Raw genomic sequence first — 20,289 nt, 5'->3', positions numbered from 1 at the left:
AGAGCATCAAAACCGTGCTGTATCATGGGTAAATTGTGACTGACTTACTGACTGACTGATGAACAGATAATAATTAGTCGTTATTTATGATGCAGGGTGATTTGTAGGTCAATCAAAATCAAATATAATTTGATTTGATCAGTCATTTGGCAGTCGCCTGCACTGTCGAACATGCCCTGTGACTCGAGTCTATGTCATGTGACTCGAGTCCACACCTCTGCATATCAATGTTAATTTCGTCAACAAAAATAAAGACTCAAATATTCATCAAATACCTATTTTTCAGTGGCAATTGACAAGACTATAACTGACTAAATAGACGCAGAAACATCTATAACTAAGTAAAAGGTTTGAATACTTATGTAAATGTGATATTTAAGTATATATTTGCTTTGTCATTATGGGATGTTGCGTATAGATTGATTAGGGGGGAAAACAATTTAATCAATTTTAGAATAAGGATGTAACGTAACAAAATGTGGAAAAAGTCAAGTGGTCTGAAAACTTTCCGAATGCACTGTATGTTTGTCATATTTCTGCTGTTGAGAGGACAATATGATTTCATGCAGAAAAATATGTTGGTAGGAACCTGCTTCCTGATAGTCTAAAAAAATCAGCAGTGGAGAAACTTCGGTTTTAGAAGTTGAGGGGGACAGCCTACTCGACTGCTCGGAGGCGTCCGAATGGTTCTAAAGCACACCGTTGCCAAAAATTGTAGACCTCCACAAGTCAGGTTCATCCTTGGGAGCAATTTCCAAACGCCTGAAGGTACCACGTTCATCTGTACAAACAATAGTGCGCAAGTATAAACACCATGGGACCATGCAGCCGTCATACCGCTCAGGAAGGAGACGCGTTCTGTGTCCTAGAGATGAATGTATTTTGGTGCGAAATATGCAAATAAATCCCAGAACAACAGCAAAGGACCTTGTGAAGATGCTGGAGGAAACAGGTACAAAAGTATCTATATCCACAGTAAAACGAGTCCTATATTGACATAACCTGAAAGGCCGCTCAGCAAGGAAGAAGCCACTGCTCCAAAACCGCCATTAAAAAAATCCACACTACGGGTTGTAACTGCACATGGGGACAAAGATTGTACTTTTTGGAGAAATGTCCTCTGGTCTGATGAAACAAAAATAGAACTGTTTGGCCATAATGACCATCGTTATGTTTGGAGGAAAAAGGGAGAGGCTTGCAAGCCAAAGAACACCATCCCAACTGTGAAGCACAGGGGTGGCAGCATCATGTTGTGGGGGTGCTTTGCTGCAGGAGGGACTGGTGCACTTCACAAAATAGGTGGCATCATGAGATAGGAAAATTACGTGGACATATTGAAGCAACATCTCAAGACATCAGTCAGGGAGTTAAAGCTTGGTCGCAAAAGGTTCTTCCAAATGGACAATGACCCCAAGCATACTTCCAAAGTTGTGGCAAAATGTCTTAAGGACAACAAAGTCAAGGTATTGGAGTGGCCATCACAAAGCCCTGACCTCAATCCTATAGAAAATTGGGGACGCTTTTTCAGTCTTGGGGACTTTCAATGCTGCAGAAATGTTTTGGTACCCTTCCCCAGATCTGTGCCTCGACACAATCCTTTTAGAATAAGGCTGAACGGTAACAAAATGTGGAAAAAGTCAAGGGGTTTGAATACTTTCCAAAGGCATTGTAAATTAATGTATTATATGTAGCGTTGTACAGATAAACCAGAGTCATTATCTTCAGACCTAACTAACATTTTAATATCGGTCTGTGTCATTATGACTTTGGGGAATTATTTATGACACATTGAACTTATTTAATTTGATCAATTCTAGGTGGCAAAGCTAAAAGGGGAGAAGATAGGGAGAAAAATATGGATTGGATCCTGAAAAAGTGGCCAAAATAACTGGTGAGTAGGTTTTTGTTCATTGATTGCAAATTAGCATTTGACAGTGTGCGGGTATTGTCATGATATTTTCAAAAGAATATGACTTATGACTCATGGCATGCTACTGTAACTTCAATAATCTCCAAACTGCACACAGAAACATAAAAATGGTATTCATGAGTTCATCCGATTCTGGGGAAGTAGAAAAACGACCAATAATCTCCAAATCGCCCAGTATCCCTTTAAGAATGAATACCCCATAACAGGGTTAGGGTCAATTTCAATTGAATAAATTGAAGATGTTAAAGGGATAGTTCACTTTTTTTTACACCAATGTTGAATGTTTGTGGCCAAATCCCCTCAAGTTAATAGTGGCTAACAACTCGATTACAGTTGGATTACAGTTTCTTCTGGCCCTTAGACTACGTTCAGTGTAAGGAATCATCTGACTGGATATAAACTGTAAAAAAGTTAACGATCCCTTAATTAAATTATAAGGCATTAATGGTCAAGGATTTTTCATTAAACTGAATTTAATATGCTTTTCACATAAAAGTTTTTCAATTGAAAAAAAATGTGTATTGGGCCTCCCGAGTGCATCGCAGTGCTTGAGGCGTCACTACAGACCCGGGTTCAATCCTGGGCTATGTCACAGCTATGTCACAACTGGCTGTGATTGGGAGTCCCATAGGATGGAGCACAATTGGCCCAGCGTCGTTCAGGTTAGTGAAGGGTTTGGCCAGGTGGGGGGACTCATCGCGCTCTAGCGTGGCTCCTTTTTGACTAATATCTTTATAGGATTTTTTTTCTTCAGCTGTATAGTCAACCAATTGATTCAATTTTATAAATATGTCACTTTCCAAAACAAAGCATTCTCATAGATCACCATATAAGGATAACATCCTAAAATGTGGAAAGGGGAAGGAAGGGGTGATGGAGTGCATTTCTTAAGATTGACATCAACGTCCTTTCATCTACAGGAGTACACACACATACATGTACATAAATAGCCATATAAATATATTTAAACATCCAGGCCCAGCTCCCCTGGACATAGGCCAGGCCCAGCCTCCCTGGACACAAGCCAGGCCCAGCCTCCCTGGACACAAGCCAGGCCCAGCCTCCCTGGACACAAGCCAGGCCCAGCCTCCCTGGACACAAGCCAGGCCCAGCCTCCCTGGACACAAGCCAGGCCCAGCCTCCCTGGACACAAGCCAGGCCCAGCCTCCCTGGACACAAGCCAGGCCCAGCCTCCCTGGACACAGGCCAGGCCCAGCCTCCCTGGACACAAGCCAGGCACAGCCTCCCTGGACACGAGCCAGGCCCAACCCCCTGGACACGAGCCAGGCACAGCCTCCCTGGACACTAGCCAGGCACAGCCTCCCTGGACACAAGCCAGGCCCAGCCTCCCTGGACACAAGCCAGGCCCAGCCTCCCTGGACACAGGCCTCTGCAAAGTGCACTAACACTATTGGCACAGATGGTAGTGTGCTTGCCTTGTGAGCCTGGTAGTGTGCTTGCCTTGTAAGCCTGGTTTGAAACTCTGAACTTCCTTTATCCCTGCCTGAAGGAAGGTGCAGCAAAAATACACTTACAGAGGTCCCAAGCTCATTGACAATCAGTGAGTCAAGGGAATATGAAATCACTTTTTATTTTATTTTATTTCACCTTTATTTAACCAGGTAGGCAAATTGAGAACACGTTCTCATTTACAATTGCGACCTGGCCAAGATAAAGCAAAGCAGTTCGACACATACAACAACACATAGTTACACATGGAGTAAAACAAACATACAGTCAATAATACAGTGAAAAATAAGTCTATATACAATATGAGCAAGTGAGGTGAGATAAGGGAGGTGAAGGCAAACAAAATATATATATAAACAAATAAAAATATAAAAAGGCCATGGTGGCGAAGTAAATAGCATTTGCAACCAGAGTGTCCTCTTTCTGTCAGGAAGGAAGGGAGACTCAACCGAGAAAAACAGGTTCAGCTAAGTCTATCAGCAATGAATCAGTGTGACCAGCAACCTTGCTATCAGCACTACAGATAAAGATGGGGTTAGGATCCGAGACGTTATCACATACTGTACAGTCAGGTCCATAATTATTGGCATCCTTGATAAAGATGAGCAAAAAATGCTATATAAAATCAATAATACAAATACTGAGATATATTGTATGCTAAAAAAGTGGGGGAATTACATTATGTTATACTATTGTTCAGAAAATGAGTTTTTGTTCAACAAGTAATACAAAAAATAAAACATGATAAAGATAGGGGTCAAAATTATTGGCACCTGTTTTCAATATTCCTTTTTATGAAATGTTTTAGAGATTGCAGAACACATTGGGAGGGATTTTAGACCATTCCTCCATACATAATATTTCCTGATTTTGTGGTCAATTAACCATTTCTTTGTGAATTTTGATTTGTACTTGGGGTTATTGTCTTGCTGGAAATCCACTTGCGGCAAAGTGTCCACTTGCAAGATCCACTTGTGACAAGAGGCATTCATATTTTTGCCTAAAATGTCCTGCTACTTGGTAAAGTTCATGATGCCGTTGACCTTGAGGGGCAGGACCAGCACGACAGTAATTGATTTGGGCCGGGCTCAGACTTGCCGCGCTGTGCTAAAAAAATGACAGTGAGTGCCTGTGTGACTGGCGCAAGTTGTCTCTCACTCCTCCCTGCTGCAGCGACCAGCGACCATAGCACAGCAACAATATTTATCGCGCTGTCCGTGGTGAGGAAGCTGCAAAAAGATTACAGGCATTTCTTACTTGTTTTTTCTCTGACTAAAAAGATCTGTTACCAAAATTACAAATTTGTTTAGGAAAAACATTAGCTATTCCCTCAAACCTTGCTCGCTTTGCGTGACACATGTATGCATCGTATGCACGTGACCAATGGGGCATGACCTATAGCATATCATAATCAGGTCAATAAATTGGTTATAACAAACTCCAACACCATAACACATGGCAGCATAAACGATGTGGAGGACGGGAAAAATAAACTTGAAACAGGAGAATGTTTACCGGTTGCTCAAGATAGAAAGAGGAAGTCCAATGTGTGGAAGACATTTCACTTAGTTGTGGAAGCTACTGGAGATCAAGAAAAAGGAGGCTATATGAGCAAGCGCTGCTTCATATGACGTGTGCCAAACAGGTGTTGTCAGATTACAATATTTAAATAGAACGGTGTAAACGACACTAAATAAAATATAAGAGTACCGTAGAGTCTGTTCTAACGGAAAAAAAGTTAACGCCTTTATTAATGTAAAGACTAAAACAGTTGCATGCATTCGTGAATGGAATTGCCAACATGTTGCAGTTTATTTATTGTTTAGGCTAATTATTCAAGGCACCCTTTGTTATGTAATTTTAAAACCTAAAATGCTTGACTGCATTTCAAAGTATGAATGACATGAACAAATTATTGATTGATGCAGTAGCCTATAGGCTTTCTTGAAATATAGGCCTAAGTAAGGTACGGGAAGTAAGACAGCTAAACAGATGCACTCTTAGGCCTACAGCTCGAAGTATGTTATACAAGACTGCTATACTAAGCCTACTAATGATAATGACATTACTTATTATTATAATGATGATTATAATAATAATAATTATAAGAAGATCAAGAAAAGGAGGTATAGGAGCAAGAGCTGTGTGTGTAGCCTATTATGTGTGACTAACAGGTGCTGTTATATTACAATATTTCTGACCATTTGGAACAGTGTAAACAACATTGAATAAATTATAAGTAATACCAGAGAGTATGTTGTAACGATAATTTTTTTTAAAGATAAAAAACAGCCGAAATAATTTTATCCGACATGTTGCAGTTGAGTGAGGCTTGAAGCTCACATAATCAACAGAAGCAGGGTCTGTCTTATTTCTGTAGATATATACGGATGAGGCAAGGGATGTTTTTTCTTCTTACTCCGCTGTTGCCTCCACCGCATTGTTCTCAACACCAATATGCTGGGTAGCTTTGCTATTATGCACATAGCAACATGGTCCAGGACAAGACGCCCGTTAAACGGCGCTCTGAAGATTATGTTTCAGAACCGCAGATACAACCGCTATCCAACGCAGGGGAAAACGCCTTTGTTATAAAATAATATGTTTTATTATTAGTGTTGCACAACCATATACAATTTCAGTAGCACGTCGTAGAGTAATGGGGATGCGTGGCCTCAGCAATGGATTAGTCCACTGAGACATGCGTGAATCGGACGGGTGTCTTGTGTCCATTTGCTACTGCTCAACTAAAGAAATTTCAGTCGACCAACATCCTATCGACCCCAAAAATCAAGCCGTTCATTCAATCGGGTAACGCTAGGCTAATCTTGGGCTAGGATAAAAAAAAAAACTTTCTGTTTTTACTGATTGACCAACTTCCTCCCCATGTTTCTGTTCCAAATGCTATATCACCACCTGCTGGACTGGTGGTCATAATGCTTTGACATTGAAATCAAATTGCATGTCACATGCTTCGTAAAACAACTGGTCAAGACTAACAGTAAAATGCTTACAGGTCCTTTTCCAACAATACAGAGTTAAAGATAAAATATAAATAGTGACACGAGGAATAAATATATGGTGAATAACAATGAGTAAAAATACCATGCCTATATACAGGGTGTACCAGTACAGAGTCAAAAGCACAGTATTTCTAGAGGGCATTATTTGTCACTATAAGTATATTGTGTTAATGTGTACCACATACACATTTTAAAACTATAAATAATAATCACCCAAAAATAAATAATGCTGGATTGATGCAGACAAAATACCAATAAGTCTTGATAAATTCTCCTATGTTTGGCTGTTTATTTGGTTCTGAGAACAACACATTACAACAATTTGTGTTTCAATGAAGACTTACAAATCATTGATATAAGTTATACGGGTTAGTTTAGCAAAGTGTGCCCCTTCAAGTTCTTCAAAGAGCATAGCTGTCACAGGCGGCTGAAGAACCTTCAGTAGAGGTTATAACCAGGGGGCAGAAGGTAATACGGTAAAAGAGCATACAACACTGATGTCTCCACTTGCTTGTTCCAATATGGGAAAGGCTTCAACTTTTACGGAGACATCTAACTTCTATAGAGATGCATCTGCAATGAGACCCAGGCATTTTTTTGGAATGACTACCATGCACTCTTAGAAAAAAAGGATCTGGAGAGAACCGAAAAGGGTTCTATTTCTTGCTTCATACTGTATACGGCACCCCATATATATGGGGTTCTTCACTGAACCAAAATGGGTTCCATATAGGGAACCAATTTCAGTTCTATATAGAACATTAAGGGGTGCCATATTGGAAGCAAGCATAGTACCCTTTTTGGTTGTATCCAGAACCATTTTTTCTAAGAGTGTGTCTTGGCCAGTCCATAATGACGATACAAGACTGACAGATAAAAACCAATTAGTTCCTAGGATTTACATGCAACTTTGTCTATGTGCTAAAACAAAGAAAGAAATTGGTTACTGATTTAAGAAAAATGTTTACAATGAACGTTTTTGTTTCCTTAAGAGCTTTCTCAAAAAAAGTCAAACATATTCAAACTTGTTACTTTTACATTTTCCAACTTGTCCATTTCCTTTTCAACATGATTTCACAATTAAATCTGGACAAAATAACTTTTCTGAACAGGCTTAATTATTTTAAGGCCATTTATATAGAACTTGAACAGTAACAGTCCCTGCTATTAGTGAAGCCCCCGAGAACAAGATCTAAAACCTAGTGAGCTGTGTCCACATAATGGGAAAACGACTTAGAGCAGTTATAAAAGAACGCATAAAGATGATATTGTTCGTAATCAAAATACTGCAGCTGATTATGATACCAAACTGAGGGGATGTATGCATTGTGACTACTGCAATATACCATTTATGGTGCTATCTAAATTCACTATAAATACAAAAATAATATCACAACAATATCTTTCCTGTCATTTTGAGGAGGTTGGGGTTAGGTGGATAGGGGAAACAGAAGAGGAATATCATGGGAACAGAGGAGGCTGGTGGGAGGAGCTATAGGAGGACGGGCTCATTGTAATGGCTGGAATGGAATAAATGGAACAGCATCAAACATATGAAAACCACGTTTGACTCCGTTCCAATTATTCCATTCCAGCCATTACAATGAGCCTGTCCTCCTATAGCTCCTCCCACCAGCATCCTCTGCATAGGAACACTGTCAGTGAAAGCCAAGGGGGATCACCAAACCAGTATATGTATTCAGAGGAAGCGCAGAAGGGAAGAAAGAGAGTGCATTAGGTATGGAAAACATTGGTCATACCCTTAATTTAATAGCATTAGATGTGGACGCAAATGATACAGTGCATTTGGAAAGTATTCAGACCCATTGATTTTGTCCACATTTTGTTACTTTACAGCCTTATTTTAAAATGGATTAAATAATTTTTACCCTCAGCAATCTACACACAATACCCCACAATGACAAAGTGAAAACAGGTTTTTCTACATTTTTTCAAATGTATCTATATATAAATATATATAAAACGTATTTATATAAGTAATCAGACCCTTTGCTATGAGACTCCAAAGTGAGCTCAGGTGCATCCTGTTTCCATTGATCCTCCTTGAGATGATTCTACAACTTTATTAGAGTCCCCCTGTGGTAAATTCAATTGATTGGACATGATTTGGAAAGCATGCATGTCAGAGCAAAAACCAAGCCATGAGATTGTGTCGAGGCACAGATCTGGGGAAGGGTACCAAACATTTATGAAGCATTCAAGGTCCCCAAGAACACAGTAGCCTCCATCATTCTTAAATAGAAGTTTGGAACCACCAAGACTCTTCATAGAGCTGGCCACCCGGCCAAACTGAGCAATCGGGGGAGAAGGGCCTTGGTCAGGGAGGTGACCATGAACCCTATGGTCACTCTGACAAAGTTCCTCTGTGGAGATGGGAGAACCTTCCAGAAGGAAAACCATCTTTGCAGCGCTCCACCAATCAGGCCTTTATGGAGAGTGGCCACATGGAAGCCACCCCTTAGTAAAAGGCACATTACAGCCCGCTTGGAGTTTGTCAAAAGGCACCTAAAGGACTCTCAGACCATGAGAAACCAGATTCTCTGGTCTGATGAAAGCAAGATTGAACTCTTTGGCCTGAATGCCAAGCGTCACGTCTGGAGGAAACCTGGCGCCATCCCAACGGTGAAGCATAGTGGTGGCAGCATCATGCTGTGGGGATGTCAGGATCAAGGGAAAGATGAACGAGAGAGATCCTTGATGAAAACTTGCTCCAGTGTACTCAGGACTTCAGACTGGGGGCGAAGGTTCACCTTCCAACAGAACAATGACCATAAGCACACAGCCAAGACAACGCAAGAGTGGCTTTGGGACAAGTCTCTGAATGTCCTTGAGTGGCCCAGCCAGAGCCCGGACTTGAACCCGATCTAACATCTCTGGAGAGACCTGAAAATAGCTGTGCAGCAACGCTTCCCATCCAACCTGACAGAGCTTGAGAGGATCTGCAGAGAATGGGAGAAACTCCCCAAATACAGGTGTGCCAAACTCGTAGCATCATACCAAGAAGTCTCAAGACTGTAATCGCTGCCAAAGGTTCTTCAACAAAGTACTGAGTAAAGGGTCTGAATACTTATGTATGTCATATTTCTATTTATTTTTCTATTTATTTATTTCTAATAAATTTGCAAACATTTCTAAAAACCTGTTTTTGCTTTGTCATTTTGGGCTATTGTGTGTAGATTGATGAGGGTAAAAAACAATTTAATCAATTTTAGAATGTGAAGGGGTCTGAATACTTTCCAAATACTGTACCAATAGGAGTGATCTATTGTGAAGAGAATAGGAGGGAGATATACTGTTCCAAAGGGAGGGTTACATGATGATGGGTAAGAGAGAAATTTGATAAACAGGACTACATGGGGAAAGATTGGATGAGAGAGCAGTCAAACAGTAGCAAGATGCATATGGCCAATGATAGGTTGGGAGATACGTCAGTCAAAGGTTACTAAGTGACTCTGATGTCCACGAAGTGAAGTGATGTCCACATATTAAATGATAGGGCGAGAGATGTGTCAATCAGAGGGTGGATGGTCGGACAGAGATGGGAAACACAGGTGAGCTGTCAGGCTGTGGGGTCATAAAGCTCGACGCCGGACGAGGGCAGGTGCAAATGTCCACCGGTCACACTAGGGAGCACAGAGAGGTCTGGTAGGTTGCTGAGATGAGAACGCAGATCCTTCCGTACCTGGGTCACCCGCGCCAGCTTACGCTTGTACTCCTGAAACAACAAGAATAGGTGTGAGGAATAATGTGACATTTTTTGGTACAACGTCAGAATTGGAGTTGGATATGCTGTTCAATTGTTAGACATCATCTTGGAGTTCACTGTAAACCTTGTATCTCATTGTGAACCTTGTAGCACAATGGTTAGGAAAGGGAGGATTTACAAAGGAACTTAGGCACATCAGAGTAAACTGATGACATTCAATCATTTCTGTTTCATTGTGAACCCCTATTTACTTTTATAAGTGGATAAAATATAACATTTTGAATTAACAAAAAGAGTTGTAGGTGGTCTTATATTATTAGTGTGTGTGTTATTATTTTGTTTATTTTTCTACTAAAAACCATCATCATCCTACATCAACCTCTCACATCAGGATCACAGAGGTAAAGGTAAATATTTCTGAAGGACCTTTACTATAACCATTCTGTCATTAAAGTTGTGAGCTATGAAATCCTTTCATTACATTTCAAATGACAGAAATACTAGTGTTCGATCCATTCATTTATTTACTACAGAGAAAAACAGAGGCGTTTCCTTATCTATTTTTAGGGCAGTGTGACAAATCTAAATATTCAAATAAGCATTAAATCCAAATGAATGGTACAGTATGGGAGAAATTAAACCTTATAGGCAAGTCAAGGATATGCTAGGGCCTGTAACCAAGGCCCAGTTTGAAAAACAACCCCTTAGCAATTGAAGTGTAGTATTGACCCAGTCATGTAGTCAACCCATAGCCTCAATGTGGGGGAGTAAAACCACCCTGAACCCAGAGTACAAGGTGAGCCAGAAAATAGTCAAAGCCAAAAGACCCATCACTAGATGGCATGTGTTTAGAACTGGTGGTGGACAACTCTAGTCCTGGGGAGCTGCAGAGTTCCACTTTTTATTCCAGCCAGGCTAACACACCTGATTAAACTCATTGTGGTCCAAATTATTAGGGATTACTTTAATTATTACAAGGGATGATTTGGTGTTAGTGCTGAGCAGGTTCAAAATACTTCCCATACTGCAGCCCTCCAGGACCAGAGTTGCCCACCCCTGGTTCAGGGGCTTGACAATTCAAATTGAGAAGAAGCCAAAATCATATTTGCAGACCAGTAAAAAAAATGATCAAACTATGAATATAATTTACACTTGCTGAAAATACCTTCAATGGCATTTTAACTACCCCAGTATGAGTAAGAATATTATTTTGAACTTTAGATTCAGTTTATAACACTCCAGCCATCTGTGAATGCACTTAATTTCAAATAAATGGACAAATGTCACATGGGCCTGTCTGTTATAACTTAACTGTGTGCGTTGTGTTTCCAAATGATTAAGAGGCATAAGACATTTGACTCATATTGTACATTTGAGGCTACTGTTAGAGTACACATTTTAATAGCATTCAAGTACATTTTTCTGCTATAGTTTTTGTGTTATTTTGTTGAAGTCATGACCTCACTGACTATTTGCAATGTAAAGTATCTGTTCATGAATGACTACCAAAGCTGGGGTTTAAAAATGTGTTTTAGTTATCGAAAAAACTTATGTCTTATGTAATAACATAGCAGGTGAAGTTTGATTGTTTTTTTGCTAAATAAGACACTGTTTAATGAATATGTATTTAATATAATGACACTCAAAAGTAAAGTCAATCAAATTGGACTGGAGTAATGGAATGCAACACCCACCAGTACAAACACAAGTAGCATCAAATAACAGCACTCACAGATTCAGTTTTATTTTCTCTTTTATTTTTCTTTATTACAAGAGAGATTTGTTGAACTGCAGATACACTGCAGATACATAGACCAGGAGACGTGATCTTGCTCAGTTCCTGTGGGTAAAGGCTGGACAGTTAAGCATTCAGCAATTACAAAACAGTAAATTGTACAGTTTATTAGAGACCAATGGAAATAGTGTGTTGTCGTTTTGCAAGCAATTGGGTGAGATGTCATCTTTGCTAAAGCCTTCAGGGCCTGAACTAACAATGGGGGAGGAAGACACCACTGATAAGTGGAGAGAGGCATAATGACTTGAATCCTAACTTGAGGTAAACATGCAACTCAAACCATGGTGCAAATCTCCCATTGACAATGGGGGATTTGCATGAAAGTTCCAGTTAAGCATGTCTATGTCAAGTTAAGGAAAGGCCAAATGAGTTTAAAACTGAACAACTATTTTGCCCCATGGATGTTTTCTTTAGTAGGGCACAGAGTATTATTATTCTTCAGAAGAGTTGCTTTTTGCCAAGCACTATTTTGAGCATTCTCTGTTCAATTCCATTGGTGAGATGCAAAACATACATTTGAAAGGGTGAAATGATACAGGGCTACAAGAGGAAAATACATGCTACAAAAACAGAAACACACAAAGAGTGAATGAAACAACATGCGAGACAGACAGACACAATGAAGATGGAGAATGATAGAAAAGGGTGTGTAGTGAAAAAAGAAAGGTGATTATTTACTTCTAGTTTCTGCTCGTTCTGGGCCAGGCCGTCCCTCTGGCTGTGTAGAAACAGGGTGAGCGTCCTCGTAAGCTGCCGCCGGTCGTCGATCTCCGCCGCCAAACGGCCGCTGAAGTCCGCCAGCAGCATGCACGCCTCCTCCACCAGTCTGGACAGGCGCTCACCCTGCTCTTTATCTGAGACACACAGAGGAGGGTAACAGAATGGTTGAATGGTTCCAACATTTGAGTGTCTTCAATGATCACAAATGATATCAAGCACTGATATCAAGTGTGTGTGTGTGTGTGTGTGTGTGTGTGTGTGTGTGTGTGTGTGTGTGTGTGTGTGTGTGTGTGTGTATACCAGAAGTCCTCACAAGAATAGCAAACCAACTAAAAATCAGAAGTGAGCACATTTTTCCGGTCCTCACTTGTAAAAAGGCTATTTTAGCCTTAGGGGTTAGGGTTAAGGTTAGAATTAGGTTTACTGTTATGGGTCCAATCAAGTATAGTAAGACATACTTGTGTGCATGTGTGTGTCCAATGAGCATTGTTGAATAAATTACATCCCCAACCTAACAGCCCTTCGTCAGTTGTGACTGACTATGGTGGGACTTATCATGTGATTGAGAGATTTGTTAATTGTATGGCCAACTAATGTACAATGGGCTCTATTTTCGGCTGGCGTTAAGGTGGTGCTAGTGTTAAAACGCAGGTTAGTTTGCAATTTTGTAATTTAAAAACTGTCGCGCCGGCATTTTCCATCCCTAACGCCAGGTTTGGCAATTTACCTGTCTAACATCAGCTCGCTTAACACTCAAATGGGAGGGGTGGAAATATTTGAGGCGTGTCCTTAAAAACATGATCCAAGTTTCTATTTTCAGGCAGTGCTGATAGGATACTTAAGACCAACCAAAAGCTGGTTTTAGTGGTAACACAGTTGGTTATGATACAGCCTATCCAGCCGTGACACACACTGCCCATTTGAACATGGAACAAGAGTAGCCTAATGTGATTTTGGTGCCTTTATACTTGTAATTAGAACCATAAAAAACTAAACGTTTCCCTCCCATTTCATTTTATTTGGTTAAAAACCAAGCCTCCTCTCCTCTCAATGAAGGCCTTTTTTTGTCCTGCCCAACGCAACCGTGAAGTAGACAAGACTGTTGATAAAGAGTTTGGCTCCTGAGACCGCTGGGAAATAAATCTTAATCACCAAAGCTTTATTCAAATAATGTTTGAGAGGAGTAGAACAGTGATCTGACATTCCCTTTCTATATATGCATTGTAGGCAGGCCCACACTATTTTAGCCATGCAGGTCCCGTTTTGGAAGGGCGTAACCCCCCCCCCCCCCCATAGGCCCATAGGCCTACTATAACTAAGGCTGGTTCAACAGTAAAGCATGTCTTTTTTATCATTACAGTTCACATTCATTCATTGTTGTCGTAAAGAAAAAGAAAAATATTTAACTTTTATTACAATCAAAAACAAAACAAGCAGTCTTATTACAATGATTCACCTGGTTTTATGGTAACAACGTCCGTGGTGCACATGCAACTTCTGGGGATGTGAAAATGTGATCTGATCTGTAAGATGTTTCTGATTATGTTCATAAAACATAGGCCTATTTGGGAGCAGTATAACGTGAGTGGACATCCTCCCTTTCTATGTTTAGCATGTCCATGCTCAGCCATAATGCAATTTACAGTAGGCCTAGCCCCTATATTAGTGTCTAAGCTATTGTAGCCACTTAGAACAATGTGGACTGCAAATGGCTTCATGTTAACTATTTAGCCAAGATAGGTCTACCTTTTGTTATTTCGTTTCTGTAAGCCATTTAACAAACTATAAAACAGACTAACATTGGAATTGGAGTTGATTCCAAGGCAATACATAAAAGACCATAAATCAACAACTTGAAGCAAACCACATATTTCGCCATGGCGCACATTCTGATTGGCCAGTGAGGCCGACACATCCACACCGTGTTTTTTCATCAAAACCCAGCCCTTTCACTCCAACGCCAATTGTAAGTGAAAATAACAAAAATATTTCTGACACACCCCTGAACCTATAGCGCTACCGGCGGCACTTAGATTTACCATTGCGCTAGGTTTGTTAAAATAAAGCCCAGTATGTTTAAGTTAGTTAAGAATAAATTCTTATTTTACATTGACGGCCTACCCCGGCCAAATCATCCCCTAACCCGGACGACGCTGGGCCAATTGTGCGCCGCACTATGGGACTCCCAATCACGGCCGATTGTGATACAGCCCGGGATCGAACCAGGGTCTGTAGTGACGCCTCTAGCACTGAGATGCAGTGCCTTAGACCGCTGCGCCACTCGGGAGCCCTTACATGTAAAACAACACATTTCATTGCACCTATCTGGTGTATGTGACAAAACATTTTGGGCTTGTTTAACTGACTAAGTAGTATTTATATGTAGCATGGTGTCTGTCTTTGTTTTTCCCCAGAGGACAGCACTAACACGGTCCATTCACTTCCAAAAACTAGGCTATACACACAGCTGGGTCAACTGCACCCTGTACCCCACCCCTTCCAACAACAGCATTCTCTGGAGCATGGCCGACTGTAGCGAATGGGAGTGTGGAATAGAGGTGTGTGCCAGGGCCTACCTGTGATCCTGTGCAGCAGTGACGTGTCCTGCACCTCAGCAGGCAAGGAGGAGATTCGCTGGCGCAGTGCTGAGTCCCCAGAGGCTGCATTCTCAAGCTCCTGCAGGGCCCGGATTAACTCTGCCGTCTGACGGGGAAGGGAGGGGCAGGTAGAGGTGAGGTAGAAAAAGAGGGTAGAAAGGGAGAGTGAGGAGAGAGGGGGAGCAAAGTGTGAAGGAATGGGAGGTCAGGAAAATGGAGAGGAAAGGAGAAGGAAGAAATGACAGCGATGGGGGATAAAGGAGAATAGTCCCACATTGCAGTTAGAAAGTAGGTCAAACATCCAAAACAAAGAACTAACAAGGCAACTTGTCTCAACATAGCCATGTGACTACCAAAACTATTAAGTTACATGGGATACTAAGAGGTAAATGCAATGAAAAATAACCTCCGTTTGGTTAAATTAATCTAGCCATTACACCCCCCTGTGAGGGGTTGTGTTGGCCTGTACCTGTGGGGGCTCTGCGGGTGAGCTTTGGGAGGCCAAGTCCTGGTCGTCCAGTTGAATCTCCTCATACGGCCTCTTCTTGGCCTTCTTCTCTCCCACTGTGGAACATGTATACAGGGTGAGCGATCATGGGAACAGAGAGAGATGGAAAGAAGATTGCATGATACTATTTCACATCCTTTATTGACACTCACGTATGTGAAGTAATGACTATGGAATGCCAATACCTCCTGTCAAGCATACTATGTTTTCAGATCAGAGTAGATGGAGGACGGGACAGGGGAGAAAGCACCCCGTTTTCAGTTGAGGAAGCCACTGAGTGCGGTGAGACAAACCAGAGGTGTCTTGGTTAGGAGGCTACTTACGCAGGACGTGTGAGAGCTGGTCCAGCAGGTTGTTCTCATACACAGCCCTCTCCTGCCAGATGGACAGAACCCGGCCCAGCTGTTTCTTACAGGGGTCCTCTCCTTCCCTGCACGCACACACACACACACGTCTAACTTCCATCAACAGGCTCATGCCCCAACTACTACTGTAGGGAAAACATTGGGAGACAGATTTAATTGTGCATCTCACCCCTCACCTGGACACATGTTTGAAGGCATCAACAATGACAGGAGCAAAGTCCTGGGTGAACTCAGGTCCTTTCTTCTTGCTGTTCTGGATGACGTCGTTGGCGAGGTAGAGGAAGGTGAGCTTCCTGGATACCTTGGCTGCAGACACAGATCAGTCAACTGTGGGAAACTGATTTAGAGCAGAGTTAAACTATACAAAGCCTAGCAACACAGGCAAGTGTCAACAAATGCATCTACTAGGCTTCAACTCAGGATACCTTTCTTAACACTCAGGCAGACTAAACAACATTAACTTAGAGCCCACTTAGGCCTTAACACGTAAACACTGGCTGACTATAAGAGCAGAAAAGTATGACGCTGCATAATATAGCCTAATTTACATAGCCCACACATAAGGCAGTTGACAAACAGGTGTTGTCATATAGCTCTATTGTATGAGGAAGATCTGTCTCTAGGCGGATAGGGGGTTTTCTTTCTCCAAGGCTAAGCAAAGAAATACATGCTTCTCCCTGGTTCATGTATTGAGAGAGCAAATCAACCCCAAGTGACACGACTGGGCCCACGCCCCCCAAGCCACTGCCCTGTACACACACACACCATGGTGATAAGGAGCCCTTATGAAAAAGAGGACATTTTAGGAACTGCACACCACTTCTCTAAATTAAATCGCAGCTCCATTAATGCGCAAGAGTCTATAAAGAGGGCCTAGATGTATCCTTCGCAAAGGCTCACAGCTTTGATGAACCGACACTGAACTGTGAATTGGCGGCATTGGAGGTTTAGACAATCACTGACTGTACACAGCACAAAATCATACTTCGTAGCTGTTCGTAAGGACTTGAAGCCAGAGATAGCCCTTTTTGTGATTTGTGGTTAGTGAGCATCAAACACAGCGATGACAACAGGAAATAAGTAACCTAGAAAATGAAACCACAACTCTGTCCATGAGTCGGCTACAGAGAACCCTCCGAGGCAGAGAAATGAGATGACATCCGATGCTATTCCCAGTCCAGAGAAGAGTCAGCAGCTCCCAAAATACAGAGGGCCAACTGGGATATCATTAGGCCAAAGGAAAATATAATTTACCCAAAGGAAAACCGAGAGCATGCATCAAAATATTACTCCCTACCAACTATCTAGCACACAAGCTCAGACCTCATACATGTATATCTATGCAGTAGGCTTGATAGGATAGACAGGTACCGGTAAGTTAATGTCATACACAACAGTTGGGTTTTTTAAAGCTTTATTTGACCAGGTATATTGGTTTTACTAGGTAAGATTTATGCCAATGCAGATTGTCCTATTCCCTGGTACATTTTATGCACACTCAACATCTGTGATCTGATCACCAGTTTAACATGGCAATACACTAAAGTATTTGAGCTCAATCAACAACAAAAACATTAAAGCCACCCTGCATCTTTCTACAAGTCAATTTGGAAGATATAACAGTTTCCCAAAGGTATTCACACATTGAGACCTTGTGGCAGGGTAGTGTGAGAAATCCTTAGATACAAAGGTCATATTTGTGTTTTTAGGTCTTAATTTTATTGTGGACTTTTATTGGCAAAGCAGGGAATGTAGGCCTAGATGAGTAAAATAGGTAGACTAATGTCAGTATGTCACCCTATTTCACAGATATAGCCCATGGCTCATGTGCAGTGATGCAGAGAAGTTCGTGGATCTACACTTTATGAGCAGGTGCATGCAACACACACAAGCTAACTACATGTGTAAACAATGATGGGCAGCAATGCTGACCCTTGGTCACATGTGGGTTAGCTACCTTACCCTGCTTTTAAATTGAACATACTAAGAAATGTCTGACAGTGAAGTAGGGTCCCAATGCGAAGGGCTCTTTAGCTGTAACAAGACTGCCTGGTTTTAGGACTCAAATGACTAACTAGTAGCTACTGCCTTCTCGTTCACTATCTGAGCAATCACTCCAATGACGTAACTTTGATAAACAAATTAGCTAGGCAGTCCAACTAAATTTCAACTTTACAAATGATTAGACTAGTGAGCTAACGTAGCTAGGTGGCAGCTGAGTGGCTTGAATGGGGCCTCGCGTCAGTCTAGTTATCCATACAAGCAAAGACCTTGCTTAGCAGGGTGATCGTTAACCTCTACACTTGAATGTAGACATGCCTCCACCGTGTGACGACGACTACCCCACCCTGGCACTAGGAGAGGAGCGAGCTAGCTAGCTCAACTAAAGTACAACTAAAGTTAAGCTAACTAGCTAGTTAGTAAGCATTAATAACTACACTATTAGCAGAAAAGTTTAGCCACAAAGCTATCTAGCTACAGTAACTGGCGGTTCGATACTTTACTAGCAAACTTAAATTAGAGAAAAGTTAATGACATATCGTTAGTTAGCTAGTAGCTGACGTTAGTTGGGATGTGGTCAAGTGAAAGAGCTGGCTAGCTACACTACAGTAACCTTTGCAAGTAAACAAACATAAAATGTTATCTAACGTTATCTACACTTAATAGACGGTGTACGTTAATTCCTAGCTAACTGAACAAAACTTGGAGATAAATGTTATTATTGATTCATATATTTTAGCTAGCTAACATTACCTTTTTTCAATTCGTTGAACCAAACGTTGACGATGGTCTTCGAGTGTTTTCTATGATGGATAAGCCACAGTGACAGAGTCTGGACACTTTGTTGGGAATTGCTAAGCTCCGATAGTTTCTTTTCCAAAGCTGCCTCTGAAAAGGCCGACATGTCAACGATAATGTCAAATAATATATTATATTGGATGCTAGCTAGGTCTCACAGCTAAGGTTAGCAATCTACCTACCTAGCTAGCTAGCTAGCTAGCACTCAATGTGTTGTGCAAAAGCTACCGCCCTGTGTCTACCGACGGACGCAGGGTCATTTGTGTCTGTTTAGAGCTAAATGTATCTAAAGTATACACCACGGTTGCCAGGTCTAGCCAAAACTTATATATACTAATGACCTCTGAATACCCTCCTACAAAATAGTTTTTTCGCAGCAAGAGAGGAGTTGCCACATTTATCCAATTAACAATTTATCCATAAGCAAATTAAAAAGGAATATCGAAGTAATTTTTAACAACCTAGGCTAAGAAGCAAAATTCGGTTTACCATCAAAATATTAATTATTGCAAGTTTAAGAATATGTCGCAAGAGAAAAGATAAATCACACTTACTAAACTCTCCAGATCATTTTCCATCAATGGATGTTGATTTAATTTGTTTTGATTGTTATGATTAAGCAATAAGGCCCGAGTAGGTGTGGTATATGGCCAATATACCACAGCGAAGGGTTGTTCTTAAGACATAGCCCTTGGCTGTGGTATATTGGCCATATACAGTGCATTCGGAAAGTATTCTGACCCCTTGACTTTTTCCACATTTTGTTAAGTTACAGCCTTATTAAAAAATGTATGAAATATTTTTTTTCCTTCATCAATTAAAAAAAACACACCCTATAATGACAAAGCAAAAACAGGTTTTTAGGAATTTTATAAAATAAAAAAACTGAAATATAACATTTACATAACAATTCAGACCCTTTACTCAGTACTTTGTTGAAGCACCTTTGGCAACGATTACAGCCTCAAGTCTTCTTGGGTATGATGCTAAAAGCTTGGCACACCTGTATTTGGGGAGTTTCTCCCATTCTTCTCTGCAGGTCCTCTCAAGCACTGTCAAGTTGGATGGAGAGCCTATCTCCACAGCTATTTTCAGGTCTCTCCAGGAATTTTCGATCGGGTTCCAATCCAGGCTCTGGCTGGACCACTCAAGGACATTCAGAGACTTGTCTCGAAGTCACTCTTGCGTTGTCTTGGCTGGGCTCCTGAGTGGCGCAGCAGTCTAAGGCACTGTATCTCAGTGCAAGAGGCGACACTACAGTGCCGACACTACTGGTTCGAATCCAGGCTTAATCACATCTGGCTGTGATTGGGAGTCTTTGGATTTGGATTTCAATAGGGTTTATAATTGCATTT

The 20,289-nt window shown here is 41.2% G+C and overlaps 1 protein-coding gene across 2 annotated transcripts; it reads right to left on the bottom strand.

Annotated features, from left to right (window-relative positions):
• Positions 1-6,688: 6,688 nt before the first annotated feature.
• LOC129830862 (regulation of nuclear pre-mRNA domain-containing protein 1A-like) lies at positions 6,689-19,302 on the bottom strand. Of its 2 annotated transcripts, none has more exons than XM_055893667.1 (7): positions 18,890-19,298; positions 16,312-16,441; positions 16,094-16,200; positions 15,732-15,826; positions 15,242-15,368; positions 12,624-12,799; positions 6,689-10,159 (listed from the first exon to the last, which is right to left on the bottom strand). In XM_055893667.1, the coding sequence occupies exons 1-7, from the start codon at positions 19,038-19,040 to the stop codon at positions 10,004-10,006; spliced, it is 942 nt and encodes a 313-aa protein (XP_055749642.1). In that variant the 5' UTR covers positions 19,041-19,298; the 3' UTR covers positions 6,689-10,003. The 2 variants fall into 2 exon arrangements, with proteins under 2 accessions (XP_055749642.1, XP_055749643.1); XM_055893668.1 differs by lacking the exon at positions 6,689-10,159 and adding an exon at positions 10,169-11,990 and having other exon boundaries at positions 18,890-19,302.
• Positions 19,303-20,289: the final 987 nt, after the last annotated feature.

This window comes from Salvelinus fontinalis, chromosome 32, assembly GCF_029448725.1.
Source record: "Salvelinus fontinalis isolate EN_2023a chromosome 32, ASM2944872v1, whole genome shotgun sequence".
NCBI classification, from domain to species: Eukaryota; Metazoa; Chordata; class Actinopteri; order Salmoniformes; family Salmonidae; genus Salvelinus; species Salvelinus fontinalis.
This window is presented reverse-complemented; position numbering and strand designations above follow the sequence as displayed.